We start from the raw sequence: 21,074 nt of genomic DNA, 5'->3' as shown, positions 1-21,074 counted from the left end.
ATAGAATTCCATTGCGAATGTGAGATTTGAACATTGGCACTCACAGTTTGAACCTTTATGTCAGTGCTTGGTTGTTGACGTTGATACGTTTGACCCGTGAACCCCTGGAACGGTTCCTCGGGATAAGGGTTAGACTGGGACTGTAGGACGCAGTGTCTTGTTACACCTGCTCATATCATACAACCTCGAGCCTGCGATCCTTGACTTCGCTATCAATATTTGATGAGTTCTGCTAGTCACTCTTTTTGGCCTGCTGTTGTATAGCCAAAAGGGAGGGGTTGGAGAAGAGGCAGGGGTTCGGCATCTTCTGTCACTGTCTGTGAGGGGACCGAGGAGAACGTTGGAGTTTCCATTATTGATGTATGTCAGCATAACTTTCGCAATGCTGATACACTGAACCGAAGACACCTGGATTCGTCCCGTTTCTCTCCTTGTGCCTTGGATGTTCTGTGGCCAAACCGCATGAAGGATTGTACCCAGACCGTCAAAAACCAAAGTCCCTCCTCTTCTTTCTCTCTGGGTGTCTTCTTGTCGTCCCTGGCTCGGCATCTCTCCTCCACCTCCTCCCCTCCAGCACACCTAGAGCATCTCAGTCCAGCTCAGGAGAGGATGCGCACCAGCGCCTAGTGGATATCCTGCTGGTTTTTTCTGCAAGAGCAGAAGAGTGAGAAGACAAGTGTTTGAGGGACAGAAGTGCAAGGGAAGGAGAGATGCCACTGGGGGGGTTTGCGGGTCTAAAGGAGAAGCTCAACCCGGGGAAGGAGGAGTTGAAGAACAATGTGGGCGACTCTCTGGGGAACCTACAGAAGTAAGTGTGATGGCAGTTGAATTGGAAATTAAGCACTGAAAGGAAGATGTGAGAAGATTGCTTGTGCACATTTACTGTATCATGCTTTTGGTATATTAAATGAAATTGGAAATGATATAGAATTTAGAAATCAACTCAAAATTTATTGAGCAGCTGATTTTTGAGAGAAATAGCCTAATAATAATAATAATAATAATAATGATAATAATATATCATATATATATAAAATGGTAAAATAAATAAAGCACAGGATGTATAGCATAGATAGATATGATGTTTATAATATAGGTATTTGGATTTTGGTATAATTTTGCTAAATATATATATTTTCAATAATTTGTTTTCAGTATGCCATAATGTTTAAAAAACTGTTACTAATTGTTTTTCAAAGAAAGTAAGAAATAAGAAAACCTTTCATTATAAATGTAAGATTCAAGCTTTTAAATATCTCTTCATCATCATGCACAAACCTAATAAATCCATTTTGAACCTTGGCCAGTAATTCAAAAACATTATATAGTGTTATAGGTGTGTATCCATACATATTTAATATCTAGTTCATCTGAAGAGATTAAAAAACTGAAGATTCCATGTAAGAGCGAGATGTATGTCTCTTAAATTGCATGCACATTAGACAGCTTAATATGTGAGATAATGTAAATAATTTCCTGTGTCTGAGTAATATTGAGTAATATCTAGCTATGTGATTGGCAAAACTGAATATATGGGCACACCAAATAATAAAGTCATGCAATATTTATTTTCATTCCTACTTAAAATGTGCTTAATTCTTCCATGTTTAAACTGTACCGTACATTTAGATTTGTGTATTAACTAAGCAAATGCATCATATTTTAATGAATAAGTCAAAGTAGAGTTGTGTAACAGTTGCTCTAGAGCACTGCCATCCAAAAACAATATATTATATATATATATATATATATACAATATATGTATTAATATAATCATTATAATTAATTATAATTATGTCCATAATAGAAAATAAGTGTAGTGACAGTTTACCACAGGTATTATTTGAGAGAATGCAATGCTCAGATAGAATGGTATCTGCATGGCATCTTATTTTTACTTTTTTTGTGGTGAAATGAGAATAATGTATTATCTTGGCTAAATCTTTCTAATATATAAGCTGCTATTGTCTGTTGATGGCAACAGTGATGCACTTTGAGCAGTAATATAGCCTACAACATGACATTATGATTTAAGAGGTGATAATGTAGGTTACAGGGTTTTTTTAACTCTCCACATCTGTGTTATTGATTATTTTTGACTTTAATGTTTTTTTGTTTTGTTTTTTATCTTATGGCAATTCTAAAAAAAATCTAAAAATCTATGCTCATTCATACTAAAATCAAAATGATAAGAAGTGTCTGGAGAGTTTTCATTTAAAACCAAAAAACAGAGATGAAAAATAAAGTTTTTTTCTGATCTGAATAAGTGTGTGCATTGTTCACAATCACAATAGAAAAAAAAAATTGTGTGAGGTCCGTTTCGAGTGTGCACCAGACCAGGACTTCATCTTAAAGTGGCTTTTGTGCAATAACAGCGTTAACAAACATACGGCTCTTAAAATGATTCCTCTTGATCTTCCATTCACAATCTGCCAGTATCCAGCTTTTAGTGAGATTCTTCTTCTGTACATGGAAGAACTCAGGTGTGCATTTCAAAATAGACAGATGAAAGTAATTCCTGTGAGGTGGGGGATGAGAAGAAAGATGCAGGTTCAGTAATGGAACAGGTGCGTGCAGGCGAGAAGGGGGAGCACCAAACGCAATGTGACCTTTTCAACTCCACACTCTGGAAACCAAAATTTACTCTGTCCATCCAGTACATCATAACATGGGGAAAGCTAAAGATAAATTTGCAATCCAAAAAGCAGTCCAGTTCAAATTGTTGCCACGGCATCTAGCACACTATCACTACATCATCATGCACAAACCTAATACATTCACTTTGAACCTTGGCCAGAATTTCAAAAATCTTATAGCTTTATTGGTGTCCATACATACTGTATTTAATATCTAGGACATAAGAAGAGATTAAAAACCTGATATCTCTTATATATTTCTTGAACATTAATACAAAGTTTTGTTATGACACTCTAGATGGCGAAAGCTGATAGCTCCGTAACTCATTCTGCTTGCAATCCAGCCTGATCTCACGGCAATTCGTACGAATTCTACGAGGTGGCTAATTCGTACGAATTCATACGACCTCACTCGTACGATTTTTGCTAAAACGTACATATTTTACGAATTCCCAATTCGTATGAATTCATACGAATGACCTACCCCTGACCCCGCCCCTAAACCTACCCATCACGTGGGTTTAGACAAATCGTACAAATTCGTACGAGTGAGGTCGTACAAATTCGTACGAATTAGCCACTTTTTTATCACTCGTACGAATTCGTACGAATTGGTCGTGAGATAGCGTTGTGCAATCACATCATTCTCTATAGGGCACAGCTGATTGGTTCCTGCTGTATCAGTAGCCAATGAGCTCACTGCTCAACCTTCAAATACTTGGTCAGGATTTGCTGTAGCAGTTGCAGCGCACTTTCAGAAACCCTCCAACATCCCCAGCTCCACCTGTATATATCTGCTATGGGTAATTCATGTATGCTATTGTACAGCAGCAGCATCTTACTTGCTCACAACAGGGTGTCATGTGTGTATTGGCAGTAGCAAGTCCTGTACTTGCTCTTTAGCAGCAATAACCTACAGCAGCAGCAGTGACCAAACATATCGGCATTGTCATATCCAATACCATGCCAAACACTCTGAGAGTTGTCATGACAGAACTCAATTGTCTGTGAACTCAAGCCATTTCTAAACCATTTGTTATCCCATGGTAGGAAGATTGATGGCACTAATGTGGATGAAGAGGACAACATTGAGCTGACAGAAGATGGCCGGCCGGTGGCAGCCCCTAATCGTAGCCCACCCCTTTTGGATTGTGGCTGCTTTGGCCTTCCCAAACGTTACATCATCGCCATGCTCAGCGGACTTGGCTTTTGCATCTCGTTTGGCATCCGCTGCAACCTCGGTGTGGCCATTGTAGAAATGGTCAACAACAACACTGTCTACATCAACGGGACTGCCGTCATGCAGGTGAAACCAGGAAAATATCAAATGAAAATAATAGCATTCCCATACATCCCTCATCTTATTTTTAGTACAATCAAATTTATCTTAATAATTTACCACATTTACTTAATTCAACATATTTTATTTTTTTATTCGGATTTAAAAAAAAAACTGGCTGGAAATTAAATAAATGTTGAAATTGTTATATTGTAAATGATATATAGTGTATCTATTTTCTAATCAGATGTGTTTGTGTGAATCTGTGTGTGTATATATATATATATAGAGAGAGAGAGAGAGAGAGAGAGAGAGAGAGAGAGAGAGAGAGAGAGAGAGAGAGAGAGAATATATATATATATATATATATATATATATATATATATATATATATATAGAGAGAGAGAGAGAGAGAGAGAGAGAGAATCACACACACACACACACACACACACATATATATATATATATATATACACACACACACACACACACACGAGTATATATTGGAAAATAATTGCTTAATTTGATCACGGTAAATATTTTTCTCACACAGTCAATTGGTCTTAATACATGAAAATATACCGCTTTAATATAATTCTTTACATAGTGAGTCCCTATAATCAGTTCCTTGGCACGAAAAGTTTAGACAGTTAAGACAATACATTTTACTTCTTCAGCTATCAAGTTCAAAGGACAGATTCTTTATTCTCATCAATGATTTGTTTGGTAGTTAGCGGACACAATTTCCTGTAATTTCCTGTCACAAGAGATATTGGGAAGAAGACACGACTCACACTCACATATTAACAAGGTCATTTTACTATGTATGTCTTGTGATAAATCAACCTGAATTTTCCCTATTATACACAAAAAAGTGCAACAAGTTTGTATTTTTTATTCTTCTTCTTTTTTATATATATTTTCAAGCTAATATGGTCTTCTCTGATGTTTGTGTCCTTTAGCCAGCTCAGTTTAACTGGGATCCAGAGACAGTGGGATTGATACATGGCTCTTTTTTCTGGGGCTACATTGTCACTCAGATCCCTGGAGGATTCATCTCCAATAAGCTAGCAGCTAACAGGTGAGCCTCATCTTGATGCACGGGCCTCCACGCCACGTTTGGTAGGAAAACGCATGTTATAGTATAACTCTCATATTACATTCAATGTTCCGAGGTGTTTCAAGACCCAAGGGACCACAGTGGTCAGGGCCGCGAGGGTTAAATTTGTGCCGTGTGTTGATTAGAGGGGCGATAGCGGTCTTGTAATAAAAGCCTCACAGGAAAAGAGGACACGTGGCTGACAGAGTTAATAATGAAAGATCCAGCAGCAGATCTCTCGCTGAAACACCAGCCACTAGAATATTACAAGTGTCACTTACACAGTGTTTTGGAAAAAAAAAAAGAGGCAGATGGATGGATTAAATGGAGATAAAGGATAAATGAATGAACCAAAATGACTCTCTTCTTCGGTGATGTAGCTGTGTGAGAGTGTGCAGGGCCTCTAAAATCATTAAAATCACAAGCATCATGCCCATTCAAACTAATGGGATTTTGAGCAAAGTGGATTTTGAATACAAAAATAGGTCTGTGATAATTAAATTACATGAATATTCAAGGTATTTTTTTTATTTTTATTTTTTTTGGTCAGTCCAGTCAAGTTGCACTGTCTGTCCACAGGTCATTTGCATATGCATATATGATCAATCAGGATTTGAACCTGTGCATGCTAAATAAAAGCTGTACCACTAGACTAAATAGTTCAAAAATGTTTACCTATGGTCATGTCATGTACATAAAGTTCCTGAATAAAACAAAATATATTCAACTGTAACTCCAATATTCATTTAAAATGATGGTTGCACTGACGCTTCAAACTATTCAGTGAAATTCTAATGCATTTTGATACTGTCTTGTGATATTGAAGTTGCCATGAAACGGAAGTTGTGATAGTCTTTTGATGTATGTCCGAGTGAAACAGCTTCTTGAACAATATATATATATATATATATATATATATATATATATATATGGCTGAACTTGGTTTTGTCCGTCAGGAATTGATTGGATCATTGTAGCTTTTTTTCCCAGATCATAGCTATGATCTCATTTGAGTGACAGGTTGTCCCGCCCTTGTGTCAGTAAACCCATAATCAGAAAAGATATGTTGTTGCATGTCCCGCCCTTGTGGCAGTAAACCCATCATCAGAAAAGATATGTTGTTGCATGTGCAATATATTTTGATTAAAGATTACGAGGGCACATTAATTTGTTAAGAAAAAATAATGATGTGAATGGATAAATCATAAATAATAAATACTGCAATATTGCATAAAAAGGCAAGACTTGTCAATTGGTGACTTTAAAAGGTTCTGTCACAAGGTTCAACTTGCATAAAGTACTCTTTAGGTGTCACTAATTTACTAATGATTAATGTCTTAATGTCTTTCAGAATTCCAGAACTGTTGTTAGATTTATTAAATTCAGTTATTCAAGTCCATTATGGAATTACCTGTCCTGACTGTGCATGTTTTTACACAACAATCCTATTTAATTCTACATTATTTATGGCTTCATTGATTTCACATTGCTTCATTTTAATTCAATTTAATTTCAATTTAATACCTGAATTAACTAACATTACCAAATGTCTCTGAATTGTTTCTCAGGGTGTTCGGAGCAGCCATTTTCTTGACGTCAATTCTAAACATGTTTATTCCGTCAGCTGCCAGGGTTCACTACGGCTGTGTCTTGTTTGTGCGAATCTTACAAGGTCTGGTGGAGGTGAGTGGTCATCAGTGACCACATCTTTAAATATGTCACGTTATAAAATATTAACTTTTTTAAAATTAATTTACATATAACGCAGCTTTGTACATTACATACTCGTTGTAAATGGTATGTTATTTATTGATCGGTAAAAATGTAAATTCTGTCATTCTCAATTCATTTTTTTCTTTTCACACAAGATCAGAAGAGAATATTTGCATAGTCTTTTTCCATATGCTTATTTTTTAAGCTCTACAAATAGCTTAAGGCACCATAAAAGTAGTCATGCACTATATTTTAAGTCATTTGAAGCCATACGATACAGTAGCTTTTGAGTGATGAAGGTTTATTATTCATTAAGTCATTGAATTGTTTCTTTAAGTATTAATTTAAATGGTCATTAGAATCAGCCATTTTGGTTTAAAAAACAATAATAAAACATACTAACAGTGCATGATGTTAACAGGGTGTCACATATCCAGCCTGCCATGGGATGTGGAGCAAATGGGCTCCTCCGTTGGAGAGAAGTCGTCTGGCTACAACCTCATTCTGTGGTGAGTAGGTTTGTGAAAAATAGGCCTATTATTTATAGAAATGGTCAAGAGACGTTTAATGTTTTAGAAATTACAAGAAAACACAAACTATTTCCTTCATCAATGTATTTATTATCATTACCAACGAAAAATGGTTTCAAACGAAGCCAAAGCAGAACAACCATTACGTCTCTGATCAACACAGTAGTGGTGAATCCTGAATGAATCACTGTTTGAATCGTTGAGTGAATGATTCAATGGCTGCATCCGAAAACTTAAAAATGCTGCTTCCGGAGGCAGCATTCCAGGGTAGGAAGGCATCAAGGCACGTCTAATTCCAATGTTAGCTTACCTTCCTGTCTCTTGAGAAACCTGCATCTGATCGATTTTTTGAAGGCAGCATAGATGTATCCTTCACTGCCTTTGATTTCCCACAATCCTATGCGGTTCCGAATCGCTCTCGCGGCACTTTGATGTAATACTTCAAGGCGCTTAACCCCCCACTAAAACCTGGGGTACCTGTTTCTGCATTAGAAGTAAACACTCAAGACTGCTCACAGTCCAGTTGACCAGTATCAGAGCCAACTGAGGGTCTATATTCCAATGCTCATTGCCCCTTAAAATGCATTCAAATAGCCATCTTCCGACAATAAACAGGTGCCATGACAACCTCTGCTTCAAACAGCTCTTGACATGACAACTAAATTAAGATCCGTACACAGCTTCACCTTCTGTATGTTTAAGAGGCTTTCTCCTGATGACACAAATTAAGCAGTGTCCTCTTCTATGTTCAAAAGCTCACTCGAGAATCCTCTCTTGCGCCAAACAGGAAGGTTTACAAGTGCATCCCAGTAATAAAATATACATTAAGGCACCTTTTCATTAAAATCTCATTTCCTGCAGCTGTGCTGCTTCAGGCAGAGGCACGTGTTGCACGGAGGTGTGAAGTTGTTGCACATGCAGATCTGTTCCTCCTAAGGACTTGAATGCTTTCGGACATTTATCGCTACAAAGTTTCCTCAAATTTATGAGAATCTGAAGCTAAATGTAAAATTTATTACAGTAAAAATTAGGGATGAACGATATATCGGCCACCATATGGGTATCGGTTTGTTTTTAATGTTACTGTTACAGGCCTAAGAAAATCTGGCCGATATATTAAAGCCGATAAATAATAGATTTCCTTCAGCTAAGACACTTCAGATGCGCACTGTTCACCATGATGGTTTTGAATTGCTTGAAATATGCTTGAAATCACTTTAAAAAAGGAAAATACAGTTAAGTGCAGCGCAAGTCTGTCATATAGGCTACATAAAATTATAATGAGAACATTATAATTGTGTGCTTGAGACATGGCTTTTAATGGTGAGACTTTTGTTTTTGTAATCAGGCTCTCAAATATTATATAATAATTTGGATTTAAATTTATCGGCCAATATATCGGTTATCGGCTTTCAAATATAAAGACTTATTGGTTATCAGTATTATAATACCAGAATATTATCAGTGCATCCCTAGTAAAAATGTACAAAACCAAATCTGGAACCACTCGGTTTTCCTCTGTCATCTAAAAGGAAACCCCCGCAATGGCTTTAAATGATTGAACTGTCATGCGAGGAGAATATTACAGGTTGATTAATGTCCTCCCTTTTAATTGAACTTTCTTAATTACACTTGTGTGTGTGTGTGTGTGTGTGTGTTCTGGTTGACAGGATCTTATGCAGGAGCTGTGATAGCCATGCCACTGGCTGGGATATTAGTGCAGTATGTGGGCTGGCCCTCTGTCTTCTATATATATGGTGAGTTAGGATAAGCTTTTGAAATGTATTGATAAAGAATGATTTATACACCAAAAATAAGCGATGACTCCAATGATTTAGATTGATTTCCCTGATAATATGTACATTTACTACATTTAGTGGACAGTGTGATAATGTGACATTCAAAGATCAAGTGTGTGATACATAAGTGATATGTGGTTATGTGCTCATATCCAGGTGTGTTTGGCATTATATGGTATATCTTCTGGCTCCTGCTGGCTTATAATAGTCCAGCGATACATCCCACCATCAGTGAAGAAGAAAGAACATATATAGAGGCCTCTATTGGGGAAGGAGCCAATTTAATGAGTTCTACTGAGGTAGTTCTAAGTCTTTGTCATGCATTTGGTACAACAAGCACATTTTTATACAGAGAAGGAGGTTTTTCCCCATATATTTATTCAAATATTCTCTTTGTAGAAATTTAAAACTCCTTGGCGTAAATTTTTTACATCTATGCCTGTCTACGCCATCATTGTGGCAAACTTCTGCCGCAGTTGGACCTTCTACCTCCTGCTTATTAGTCAGCCAGCGTACTTTGAAGAGGTCTTCGGGTTCCCCATTAGCAAAGTGAGCTGTTATGTGATTTATACGTACAGAAATATCAGTGATTTAAATGAACAGTCCTTTGCAGTACAGTTCCCTCTAGTAATAGGCTAACTAATTGATGTTGGACTGTTTCAGGTGGGCCTTTTGTCAGCGGTGCCGCACATGGTGATGACGATCATTGTGCCCATAGGAGGTCAGCTGGCTGACTTCCTGAGGAGTCGGAAAATCCTCTCTACTACAAACGTGCGAAAAATCATGAACTGTGGAGGTATGCTAAGCTCTCCATGAAGCCCCGCCCCAAACTCACACCATTGGTTGAGAATTCACTTACACATACACTTATGGTTTCATGAAGAACCTTTAACATCCATGAAACTTTTCCATTACACAGTGGAAAAATGTTTGATTACAAACAGGGTCCCTTTTAGATATTCTCTTGACTGTACATAACGTTCCACCTTGAGTATTAGTAGACTTTTAGGGGAATGATTAGAGTTAGTAGAATAAGGGGTTAAGGGTTAGAAGAATAAATTGGCATGTACTTGCAAAGTTACTTAGTATAATGTCTGTTGGGGGAGCATAAAAATAAAGTGTTAGCAGATATTAAGCAGACAGTTTACTAGTACTTAGTAAACTTATAGTTGACATTTAGGTGCAAAGTTCTTATAATCAACAGAATGTCTAAAGGGGACCATCACAATAAAGTGTTACCAAATGTCCTTCACATTAAGAAAAAATGGTTCTTTTAAGAATTGATAACTGAAAGGTTCTTTGGGATAACCAAAATGGTTTGTTCTTCTATGGCATTACTGTGAAGTCCACCTTTTGGAACCTTTATTTTTAAGAGTGTATGCATATTTTATTGGGATAAGAGAAAGTATAAAAATACACACATTTACATGTAAAAAAAAAAAAACAGGAGCAGTTCACACGTAACGCGTTATTGCTTTTAAAGTCTCGTTTTAAAGGTTAAACTTCATAGTGTTTAGGGTCACCCAAAAAATTTAAATTCAGTTGTAATTTACTCACCCTCAAGTAGTTCCAAACCTGTATGAAGTTCGTTCTTCTGTTGAACACAAAAGTTGATATTTTGAAGAATATGGGTAACAGTTGATGGACCCCATTGACTTCCATAGTATAGGAAAAAAATACTATGGAAGTCAATGGGGCCCATCAACTGTTTGGTTATCGATATTCTTCAAAACATCTTCTTCAGAAGAAAGAAATTCATACAGGTTTGGAACAAATTGAGGGTGAGTAAATTACGACAGAATTTTCATTTTTGGGCGAACTATCCCTGAGGCTATTCACACAGAATGCATTTTTGCGATTAAAACGCGAACGAGGATTAAGAAGGAACGAGAACAGATATAAAGACACACTGATCTGACTTATGCCATCATCCATAGGTTTTGGCATGGAGGCCACGTTGCTGCTGGTGGTCGGGTTCTCACACACACGTGCAGTGGCCATCTCATTCCTCATCCTGGCAGTGGGCTTCAGTGGATTTGCGATATCAGGTGACTCATGAGACGGGTGTCAGTCACCAGAGTGTCAATCAACATCACCCTTTGCCGTTTTGCTTTGTTTGATTCTAGCCTTTCCTTCAAAATATGATAACATATTTTTTTTCTTGAATGTTTCTTTGTTGCTCAGTTATAGGAGAAGAACATCAGAGTATAAAGTGCATGATGATGCAACCTGCAATATTCGTTTCTGAAATTACACAGGAGAAGATCTAAATATGTGAAATGTATTTCTGTTTTACAACACAGGATTCAATGTAAACCATCTGGACATTGCTCCTCGCTATGCCAGTATTCTTATGGGCATCTCTAATGGAGTAGGCACCCTGTCTGGCATGGTTTGCCCCCTCATTGTCGGAGCACTTACTAAACACAAGGTACTAAATCAGATTATCCTTGTGCATAGAGAACCATATGTATTATTTTTCTAACCTAAGAGATACAAGCTCACGCAACATGTCTTTTTCCTTATATTAGATAAAGGGCATTTTTGAGTGTGTGAATATTCCTGGGTATTTAAATACATTACATGAATATTTATAGCAGTATTGCTCAACTCGTCGGCCGGGGCCCACTAGGGGGCCTCAGTAAACTTCCAAGGGTGCCTCAAGTAAAAAAGTATTTCAATTAATAATTGTTATTAATATATTAAAATAATTTATCTCTAATCCAAACTAAAATATGTAAATTGGAATGTATTTCTTATATAGTATTAGGTAACACTTTATTTTACAGTGGCATCGTTACGTTACATGCAGTTACTATAGTAATAATTGTAAATTCTGCATAATTACATGCAACTAACCCCAAACCAAATCAAACCCTAATCCTAACCCTATAGTAAGTACATGTAGTTACTTAATATTATTTAAATAATTAGTGTAACAAAGACACCTTAAAATAAAGTGTAATCTAGTATTATAATATAATGAAAATAATAAATACAAAAGAAAAAAAATCCCAATAACTGTTTTTGTAATTCATTTTTTTTTATTGAAGAACATGGTTCTTGAAAATTCTCTAAATGAATTGTGGTTATTTAAACTGAAATACATATATACTCATTTGTTAATAAAAAAAAAAATCTGTCATAATTTATGGCAGAAATACCGGAAATAGCCTGTATATCAGGGAGCCTTTAAATATTATAAATACTTAAATATTAAATAATATATGTTGGATAACAAGGGGCATTTGAGTCAAAAAGGTTGAGAACCACTGATCTATAGTGTACCGCAACTGTAAAAATGTTTTGGTTTCATTCAATTCATTAATGTAAGAAAAGAAAAAAGGAATATAATAAAATCAACCAGCAAAAATATATTTCATTGATCAGATCAGGTAGAAATTATACTTTAAGGTAACAACCGCACATTCTCACTTTTCTACAGTGTAGTAAAGTTATTAATAAAACTCGTTAAGTAACCAGAAGGTTTTAGGTTCAATCCCCAAAAGTTGTGATTCATAAACTACAGAGCAAACAAGTTTATTGAGCAATATTAAGCATATTGCACGTGTATATAATATACTGCATATCCTCATTACATTTCTGTCTTCAACAGACTCGCCTGGAGTGGCAGCACGTGTTTATGATCGCGTCCATGGTGCATTACACTGGCGTGATCTTCTATGCCATCTTTGCCTCTGGTGAGAAGCAGGACTGGGCTGATCCTGAGAGCACTAGTGATGAGAAATGCGGCATCATCGGGGAAGATGAGCTGGCTGACGAGACCGAACCCAGCAGCGACAGTGTCCTGGCGACCAAGCAGAAGACCTACGGAACAACAGAGAACTCTGCAGGCCGCAGGCAAGGCTGGAAGAAGAAGAGAGGCGTGACCATGCAAGCTGAAGAAGAAGATCACGGATCAAATCATTATGAAAATGGGGAATATCAGAACCAGCAATGACATTTTGGTTATCGAACGCCCAAGACTGAATGGTGAGGTGTAGGAGTATTTATTTAAGCAACTGCAGAAATAACCCCAACCAGGGGCTACAGCATTTCACTTGACGTTCGACACAACAGTAGATTTGAGTTGTGAAGAAATATTTTGGATGGCTTCCTTAATTATTTCACCCTGCTGTAGAACCTGAAGGAAGAGTCACATGAGACAGATCCGAGTAGATAATTTGACATGATGGAGATTTGTAGCCGTGAAGAAAGTTTCAACTGGAGTCTACACTGTCATTCTAAAGTTTGTCTTTTTTTGAAAGAAATGAATATTTATCCAGCAAGGATGCATTAAATTGATCAAAAGTGACAGTAAAGACATTTATAATGTTACAGAAGATTTCAGTTTTCATATAAATGCTTTCTTTTCATTGAAGAATCCTGAAAAACGTATTACGGTTTCCACAAGGAATGAAGGATCATGTTTTAAGAATGATTTCTGAAGGATTAGAATGATTAAAATGAAATTAGAAGGATTTCTGAAGGATCATGTGACACTGAAGACTGGAGTAATGGCTGCTTTGAATGAATAAATTACATTTTAATATATATATTAAAACAGAAAACAGATATTTAAAATGTAGTCTATATATAGTGGTCCCAAAACGTGGATATTAAAGTGACGCTTAAAAATGTCTGAATGCCTCTGCATTAAATAATAAATATCAAACCGTGGCATCTGCTATCAAATAATTCTAGAACTTTCTCAAAACGGATTTCACTGTTATTTGCAGATAGTCCTAATTGTATTTATATAACTTTTTGTGAATCGTTGGTTTAAAAAGTGTGCTTGTGCTATATTTCTAAACATTTCTAAAATAAGTGCCACTAGATTTGATATTTTTTGTACCTATGCAATGACATTCATATATTAAGTCTGGCTTAAGTGTCCAAATACTTTTGAGGATACTGTAATTTAGTCTGGAAACAGAACAAAGAGCAAACACATGCATTGAAAAGCTTTACGGTAAACTAGACCATGCCAGAATAAATTAAACTTAATTTTACAGTAAATCTTAATTTTGTTCCAAAGGCTTTTTATATCTACTGTATTATAAGGCTGACAGCAAAAAATGCATCAGTTCTTTTTTATTTGTCAGCTATGCAAACAAAGCAGACGTATAGTTCATAAGCAGGTTAAACATTTTTCCATGGCTTTTCTTGCATGCAGTTGTGCAGCCTCCACAAACCTTTTTGCTAGTTTTGATTAACACTTCTCAGAAAATATCGTTCCTTGTATTATCCTGAAAGTTGGTCTGAAAAGGGATGTGTATTTAGTGGAATGACTTTGAAAAATGCAGTATGACCACCATTAATATCTCATTGTTCAGTTTATCGTTTACATATGTTTAGGTGGGAGAGCATGGATGAAGTTTATGTGTGGTTGAATATGTAGAAATTAACCATTTTAGTACTGAAGAACTTATTAAATTGAATATGGATTTCATTAAAAAAATAAAATAAAATCCGCAATGTGCCTGATTTTCCCCCACCTTTTTTTTTTTTGCACAATACCGGTTATGAAAAGACATTTCATCGCTTACATGGATGTTAAGATGATTGTTTGAAATGTGCACTTTACCATTGCATCATTGTAACTGATGTCTCTTTAAGTGTTTATTTGGAGGAGAATAAAAAAATGCTTTCAATTGATCTTTTACTTTAATTCAATTATATGTGATGGAAAATAATGCCATTTTAATATGGCTCAGATTACATGCATAATTCATTCTGTTTGGCACATTACATTACAGCAGCGGTTGCTCTTCTTTAAACAGCATCTTACTCTATTAATGAGTTGAGTGTGGAACAAAAGAAATCGAAGTACACGTAACCGAGACTTCTAACTCACGCCATGTTCTTTCTCAGAGAAAATGGATGCTTTTCAAACAGCTTGTTTACACTGGGATTCTTAAATTAGCTCACTTTGTCTTTGTTGGGAGCTAACAGAACTTTCCTGGTTTCTGTCATGTGGGAGTAAACATCCTTCGCATTATCGCTATTCTTAAACACATGTTCGCACTCACAGCAGCATTTTACAGTGTACACAACAAATTAGTCTGACCACCCAAAGCTTCGTGAACTACTTGGCAACAAATATTATTTTTTAATAATCTCTTTACTGGGGCGTTAAAATGACACTTTGGCTACGTTCACACTGCCAGTCCAAATCTGCTTATTTGGGTATCCAATCTAAATCATTGTGTATCGCGACTGTTTAGATCCGATTTGTGTGTCCATGCTGCTCTTCCGTTTTCCGGAATATCTGCATTGGTTTCTATGGCAATGACGTCGAGTTGGTAGGTTGGTAAGACCACAACAGCAACATAGAGGGGTTTGCAATAGATGTTGTCTTATTAACAACATGACAATAGCTGGACTACTGCGTCTTGAGGCGGCAGCAGCAGAACAGTAGGAGGTTGGAAGGTGCGGCTTTATTCTGTGCTGTCGTCTCCACCGGTTTCAAAACAGGTCTCCATTATATTGTCATTTTTTGCTTGTCTGGCACTTTGCAACGACACAACCTTGTTTCTGCAGCAACTTTCAGCATGTTTCCTATAACAACGTCTGACGTTTACGTTTTACTTGGTGTGAGAAAGTCACCTAAACAACGCAAAATTCGATCAGAGATAGACATTTGAATGCGTTTCATGCATTTTTGGCCGTTCACACTTGCTAAATCGGATCTGATTTCAATCGGATATGCACAAAAATAGGATTTGTACTGACATTCACAGAAAACTGCAGAGCGTAAAAAAAAGCGTATATACAGTATTGTATATAGTATACAGTATGTTTCATAATTAGTCCAAAAGATTAAATAAATATAAAAAAATATATAAAAAAAGTTTACTCTCAATTAATACAAGTAAAAAATAAACAAACAAATGTAGTCTACTGAAAAGAGTGTTCTCCTTTGATGGGTTTATTTTAGAATATTATTTATGTACTATAATAGTTTTTATTAATATTGAATTATAATTGTAAAAGGTTTATTTAGTATTTAATTTCAGTTTTTTATTTAGTTAGTAAAATTAGTTTACTATTTCTTTTAAACATTTTTGTCTATTTACATTTTTTTATTTAAATATTTATATTTTATTTAATTTCAGCTTTATTTCACTAAATAAAAATGTTTTTAATAATTGTATGGATACACTAAATAACCCTGATGGGTTGCCATGTTTTATAAAAAGAAAATTCAATGAAATCCCTAATGCAAATTTTATTTTATCCAGTTTAAGAACATTAAAGAAAAACTTTTAATGTAACTGCCACCATAAAATGTGCAAATAACAGTGCCACCATAATCAAACGTAAACCGTATGTGGAAACTTTGTTATTCAGCCCTCAAGATTCAACTTCTTGAATCTCTAGTTCCAGCACAGCCTAAAGAATAGATAAGAGTAAAGTGACACTTCAGCAATGTGTGTTTTCAGTAATTCAATGCACCATCATTTGATGTGCTTGGTTGACTATACTACTACATGCTAACAGGTCTTTTTTGGGTAAATCTTGGGAAAGTTCAAGGTTGTGGACCTTGTTATGGTGTGTAATGGCATTTTTTGCGCCACAGACCTTGACAGCTCATGTTTAACATGCTGATATGCAGCCTCTCACTGGTTTGTAGTACTGTTTGATGGTCTTATCTCTACATCTACCTTTTATGATTTGATGTGCGGTTCTAAAACAGTAAGCACTTTTTATTTGAGATTAACTATCAGATGTCAAACATAAAGGGGCTTTAGGTGATAGCTACTCTACATTATTGTACCAAAGCTGTAATTACTCACAATGTATTAGAGATAGCACATTCTTGCATTTCAGACCTTTTAGTTTGCTTTGGCTTAGATTTATCAAACTACATACATAGAGAAAGAATAAGCGCTCGCTACATTCACTTGGACACCTCAATAAGACAGCAAAAAGTATTTTTGATGTGAAATTTCATTTAAAAAAGTGCATTTAAATCTGTTAAAATGGACTGTTGTGTGTGCCGCGTGACTCACAAAATAGTGTTTGATGATAGCGTTAAAAGATATTTAAATGGTGCCATGAGCGTGTCCTTCACACAAGGCCATCCATACCTCCCCCACCCTCCATGCTCAGAACGACTGCCAGCCTATGGCAAAGGTTTTGTTTATTTCAGAGTGCTGTCTGTTGACTCAGAAGGGCCCTCTCTGGATGGAGCAACAGCCGGTAAATGATTAAGAGCTTGTTTTTAGATACATTTGCAATTATACCGAGATGCAGGACTTCATCACGTTTTGGTCAAATTACACCTCACAAGTGGGGTGTGACTCACCTAAATGTCACGGCATAGAGAAGAAATTCTACACTCTTGGTTTTATATAGAACCTTATAGGGTTTCTGTCAGGCGCTTCATATATAGAGCCTTTTAAGGGTTTCCATCATTTTATGGACTTACTTTTAATGAATTAATTTAGCTTTAATTCATTTTTAACCGTAATTATATTTTATGAATTAAACAGCGTGTAAACATACTTTATCAGATAAAATTTAAATAACAACATGAAAGTATTATGCATTTTTTGGCATAAAGTGTTCTTTAAAATTGAGATCCCTTGGGTTTTACCACATTGAAACTTTTTTTCGAAGAGTACACTATCTATGCATTTGTACACAAAAAAAATGATGAAGGATTTAATTTGAAACTATTTGAACTGCTAGTATTAGTATTAAATTGCTAGTAAAATAACGGCAAATAACACATTGAATTTAACGTGACATTTATAAAACATACTTTAATAGTTTTATTTACGACGTCTTTTTACAGTGTATTGTGGTGATTGTCTAAATTTTTTTCATTTAAAATATTTTTATTTATTTCGAGAAATATATTGGGGGTTCTGCAAACAGTTTTTAAATTTTTGTTGCATTCAAGTAGCAAAGTATTTATTTTTTTGTCAAATCAATTATTTTTATTCATTTATTTAGAGGACCCAACATAATACAAAAAAATGCAAAACATTTTAGAAATGTAATCCAATTTAATGTTTTCGAAAATTATAGTTTTTTTATGAATTTTGATTAATGAAGTACTGTATATGGAGTATTTCTAAAAATTCCTTGGAAGATTGAAAACATTCTAATAATCTCAAAGTTAGGAACACAAATGATGCAAACGTTTCTAGTAAATGTGCATTTCAGTGTATAGTATGGAACGGTCTTAGAGAAGCGCAGTGAAACAGATCGTCTAAAGTTTATTTCCAGCAATTGACACAAGTGTCAGCCTGCCATGTGTTGCCAAATGTGTCATCATGCCCGTTTAGAACATCATGAGCCAAGTTGCAGTATAATTGGTCATTGAGCAATTCATCAGACCCTGAAGTAGTCTACTGTTCTCTTCATGTAATATGTAATTTGACCAAATTGCAATGCATAATTTTGAACCAAACCATCAAAGATCAAGCTTATAATTCGAAGACAAGTATCGGATATCAAAGTTTTCAGTCATGAGCCAAAATAGAGCTGATGTGCTTCTATCCAAATGCTTTGAATTGCATGAGAGACTGGCGTTATTCAGTAATAATTGTGTTTACATGAGCGGTATGTGGGGGTGCATCACTGGGGAATGTGTTGGGAAGAAGGGTGTGCTGGACGGGTTATCTCTCACTATTAAGGAGGTAATGCTGCGTTTGTAGGCCTGTCAGCCAAAGTTTGGAGCACATGGGAGAGGGAGGGACTGCTACTACTCATGAGGAGAAACAGAGAGATCGTTTAATTAATAACCACTGTCCCTTTTCCCCATGACCCCATCCGAGAACTGTCTAGTTACACACAAATCTTGATGCCTCTTCCCAAATACTGATGGCTTTGAATATCAAAACGGGACCACAGAGCACACAGCGTCTGTTAAAGCAATAGGTAAGAAAATAACATTTCTGATTTTTGTTACTAAAATAAATCAGCTTTGATAGCTTATATAACTTTTGGTGCGGGTGGGTGAAGAGATTTACTGATTTGAAATTGCACTATGTTATGAGACCCTCCGTGTGTATGAGCAGGTAAGCTCATGGGAAATTATAGATTGGATTAATTGCATATAAAAATGGGAAACTGGTTGTTGTGACTGATGTATTAATCAATATCGCTAATGGGTGAGGCCTGGTCTAATAGTAGCTTGTGACACTGTGGCCTTGTCCACATATCCTAAATCACAACACTGTTACTTTTCTTAAAAGAACCAGTTTCATCTTGTATTATTTACAAGAAAGGCGTGAACATCATAAAACGGCACTGTTGATGGAAAAAGAGCATTGCTGCTGGGCGTAAGATGGTGTGTTACCTCCAATGTTTTCAAAGGAATGGTGCTAGAATTGCTTTATACAGTTTCAAAAGAAATGCTAATTTTGATATTTTAAGAAATTTTAAGCACATGCAACATTTTCCTTCCTGGACAAGTTTATGGTTTCTTAAAGTAGTAGCACTGTGAAGTAAAGTAATTAAAACCTAATTTCATAGTGCTGAAAGTTAAAGTAATTAAAACCTCATTTAAAGTCCCGATGTAGTAAAACTTCTGAACATTAATCTAATATAGATTTAATTTCAGCCACATAAGGTAGGTGAACACTAAATGGATCCCTCTCTACCTGTCAAGATTATAAAAGGTTTTTATAAACACTAAGTTTTTATAAAAATGATATAGTTGCCTGGTCTAACCTGGCCTATAGATTACTGGATGAAATATTGTGCTGTGCTATCAAAACATAGAGTGAATAATCCAAAAGACGACGATAGGTAATTTAGCTATTGAAAAACATGGAAAAAGCAGACATCATGAAATTTAGTGCCAGATTGTTCAGGTGTGCTAAATAACATGACCAGAGCTGGAACTGGTGCAAAGGTCAATGCAATTATTTCTAGCATTTCCCATTGAAAAAAAAAAAAAAAAACACGATAATTATGTCCTGCATATCTGAAATTACTTCTAACAGTTACAACCATAAGATTAACAGGACATTGTCCTCCTGAATGGTTTCACAAGGGAACCTGAATGAAATCTGAATGATATTGCTGTAGTATAAAAGGTTAATCACTGTTTTTTGTCCTGAATATTGCACCTAAACCAAAGTGTAACAATTTATGTAAAGTGTTTTACTAGATTGCGTCAATACCTTAATTTGCAATAAAACCTTCCTCCATATGCAAGTAAAGAAATCACTTCCTCCATTTGTCTAGAAGAAACAGGATTAACCCCATCATTTCCATTCTGAACTGAGGGATCTTTGGACACCAAGACTCAACACACAGGCTTCTGAATGAATGAGTGGGTGGGCCATGACGTCAATGTGGTGGGACCTTTACAGATCCCAACCAGCGATGCATTCCCTCTATCAGAGGGCTCACACTTTTTTGGTGAGTAGGAAATTCACACTGATTTCTTTCTTATGTTTAGCTAATCCTATATATTTTGCCATGGGTGATGTAATAAAACTAAGCAAATATCTGTTATTAGCAGAAGCAAAAAAGTGAAACTGTCACCTTTAATTTTACCACCACGCGTCAGCATGTTTTGTCCTATGACATTTATAAAACTAGATCGATCCTACCTGTTATGAGACCGGGAACTGTGACTGTCAGGTTAATGAGCAACTATAGCAACCTTTGTTCACACTAGCACTTCTGAGGATTTCGAGTGTTCAGGAACAGTAATACTTTGTGAAAAGAGACACAAAGACACATGCTGAGGAGTTGAAGGAATATAGTTGGATGGTTAGGAATCGATACAGCTAATGATCATCAGTACCCTTACTGGGTCGCACTGAAATGGCCATGGTTCAGGAGAAGGGTTCAGGTCGGTACCACTCATGATACTGACACAGTGCTCATAATATATTGTGTTATGAATATTGTACAAATTTTTAGATGGCTTTTTACTTGAAAGTTATTGAATTGCCATGCAGGTTGCAATTTTTTTTAGAAACTGAACTACATTTGGGCATAAATGTTTTTTCATATTTGTTATGAATATAAAAAAGAAAAAGAGCA

At 35.8% G+C, this 21,074-nt stretch overlaps 2 protein-coding genes and 1 long non-coding RNA gene across 5 annotated transcripts in view; 2 read left to right on the top strand and 1 right to left on the bottom strand.

Moving 5' to 3' along the window:
* The first annotated feature begins 370 nt into the window (after positions 1 to 370).
* slc17a8 (solute carrier family 17 member 8) lies at positions 371 to 14,708 on the top strand. Its single transcript, XM_079873653.1, has 12 exons — positions 371 to 808; positions 3,687 to 3,942; positions 4,878 to 4,996; positions 6,583 to 6,697; positions 7,149 to 7,236; positions 8,928 to 9,014; positions 9,213 to 9,355; positions 9,456 to 9,605; positions 9,720 to 9,852; positions 10,994 to 11,104; positions 11,360 to 11,487; positions 12,673 to 14,708. The coding sequence occupies exons 1-12, from the start codon at positions 711 to 713 to the stop codon at positions 13,015 to 13,017; spliced, it is 1,773 nt and encodes a 590-aa protein (XP_079729779.1). The 5' UTR covers positions 371 to 710; the 3' UTR covers positions 13,018 to 14,708.
* Positions 12,847 to 21,074, bottom strand: part of LOC307159939 — a 9,967-nt gene continuing 1,739 nt past the window's right edge. Inside the window, exon 3 of the long non-coding RNA XR_013821464.1 lies at positions 12,847 to 12,923. This is a non-coding gene — a long non-coding RNA (uncharacterized lncRNA). The remainder of the gene's footprint in view (positions 12,924 to 21,074) is intronic.
* Positions 18,634 to 21,074, top strand: part of nr1h4 (nuclear receptor subfamily 1, group H, member 4) — a 14,907-nt gene continuing 12,466 nt past the window's right edge. The window contains exons 1-2 of one of the 3 annotated variants that reach the window (XM_079873656.1): positions 18,634 to 18,950; positions 20,265 to 20,441. In XM_079873656.1, coding sequence (XP_079729782.1) covers positions 20,345 to 20,441 — 97 coding nt within the window. In that variant the 5' untranslated portion in view covers positions 18,634 to 18,950; positions 20,265 to 20,344. The remainder of the gene's footprint in view (positions 18,951 to 20,264; positions 20,442 to 21,074) is intronic. The other 2 variants (XM_079873655.1, XM_079873654.1) reach the window with 2 other exon arrangements.

This window comes from Squalius cephalus (genome assembly GCF_949319135.1).
Source record: "Squalius cephalus genome assembly, chromosome: 6".
Lineage (NCBI taxonomy): Eukaryota > Metazoa > Chordata > Actinopteri > Cypriniformes > Leuciscidae > Squalius > Squalius cephalus.
Note: the sequence above shows the minus strand (reverse complement) of the source record. Positions and strands in the feature narration are given on the sequence as shown.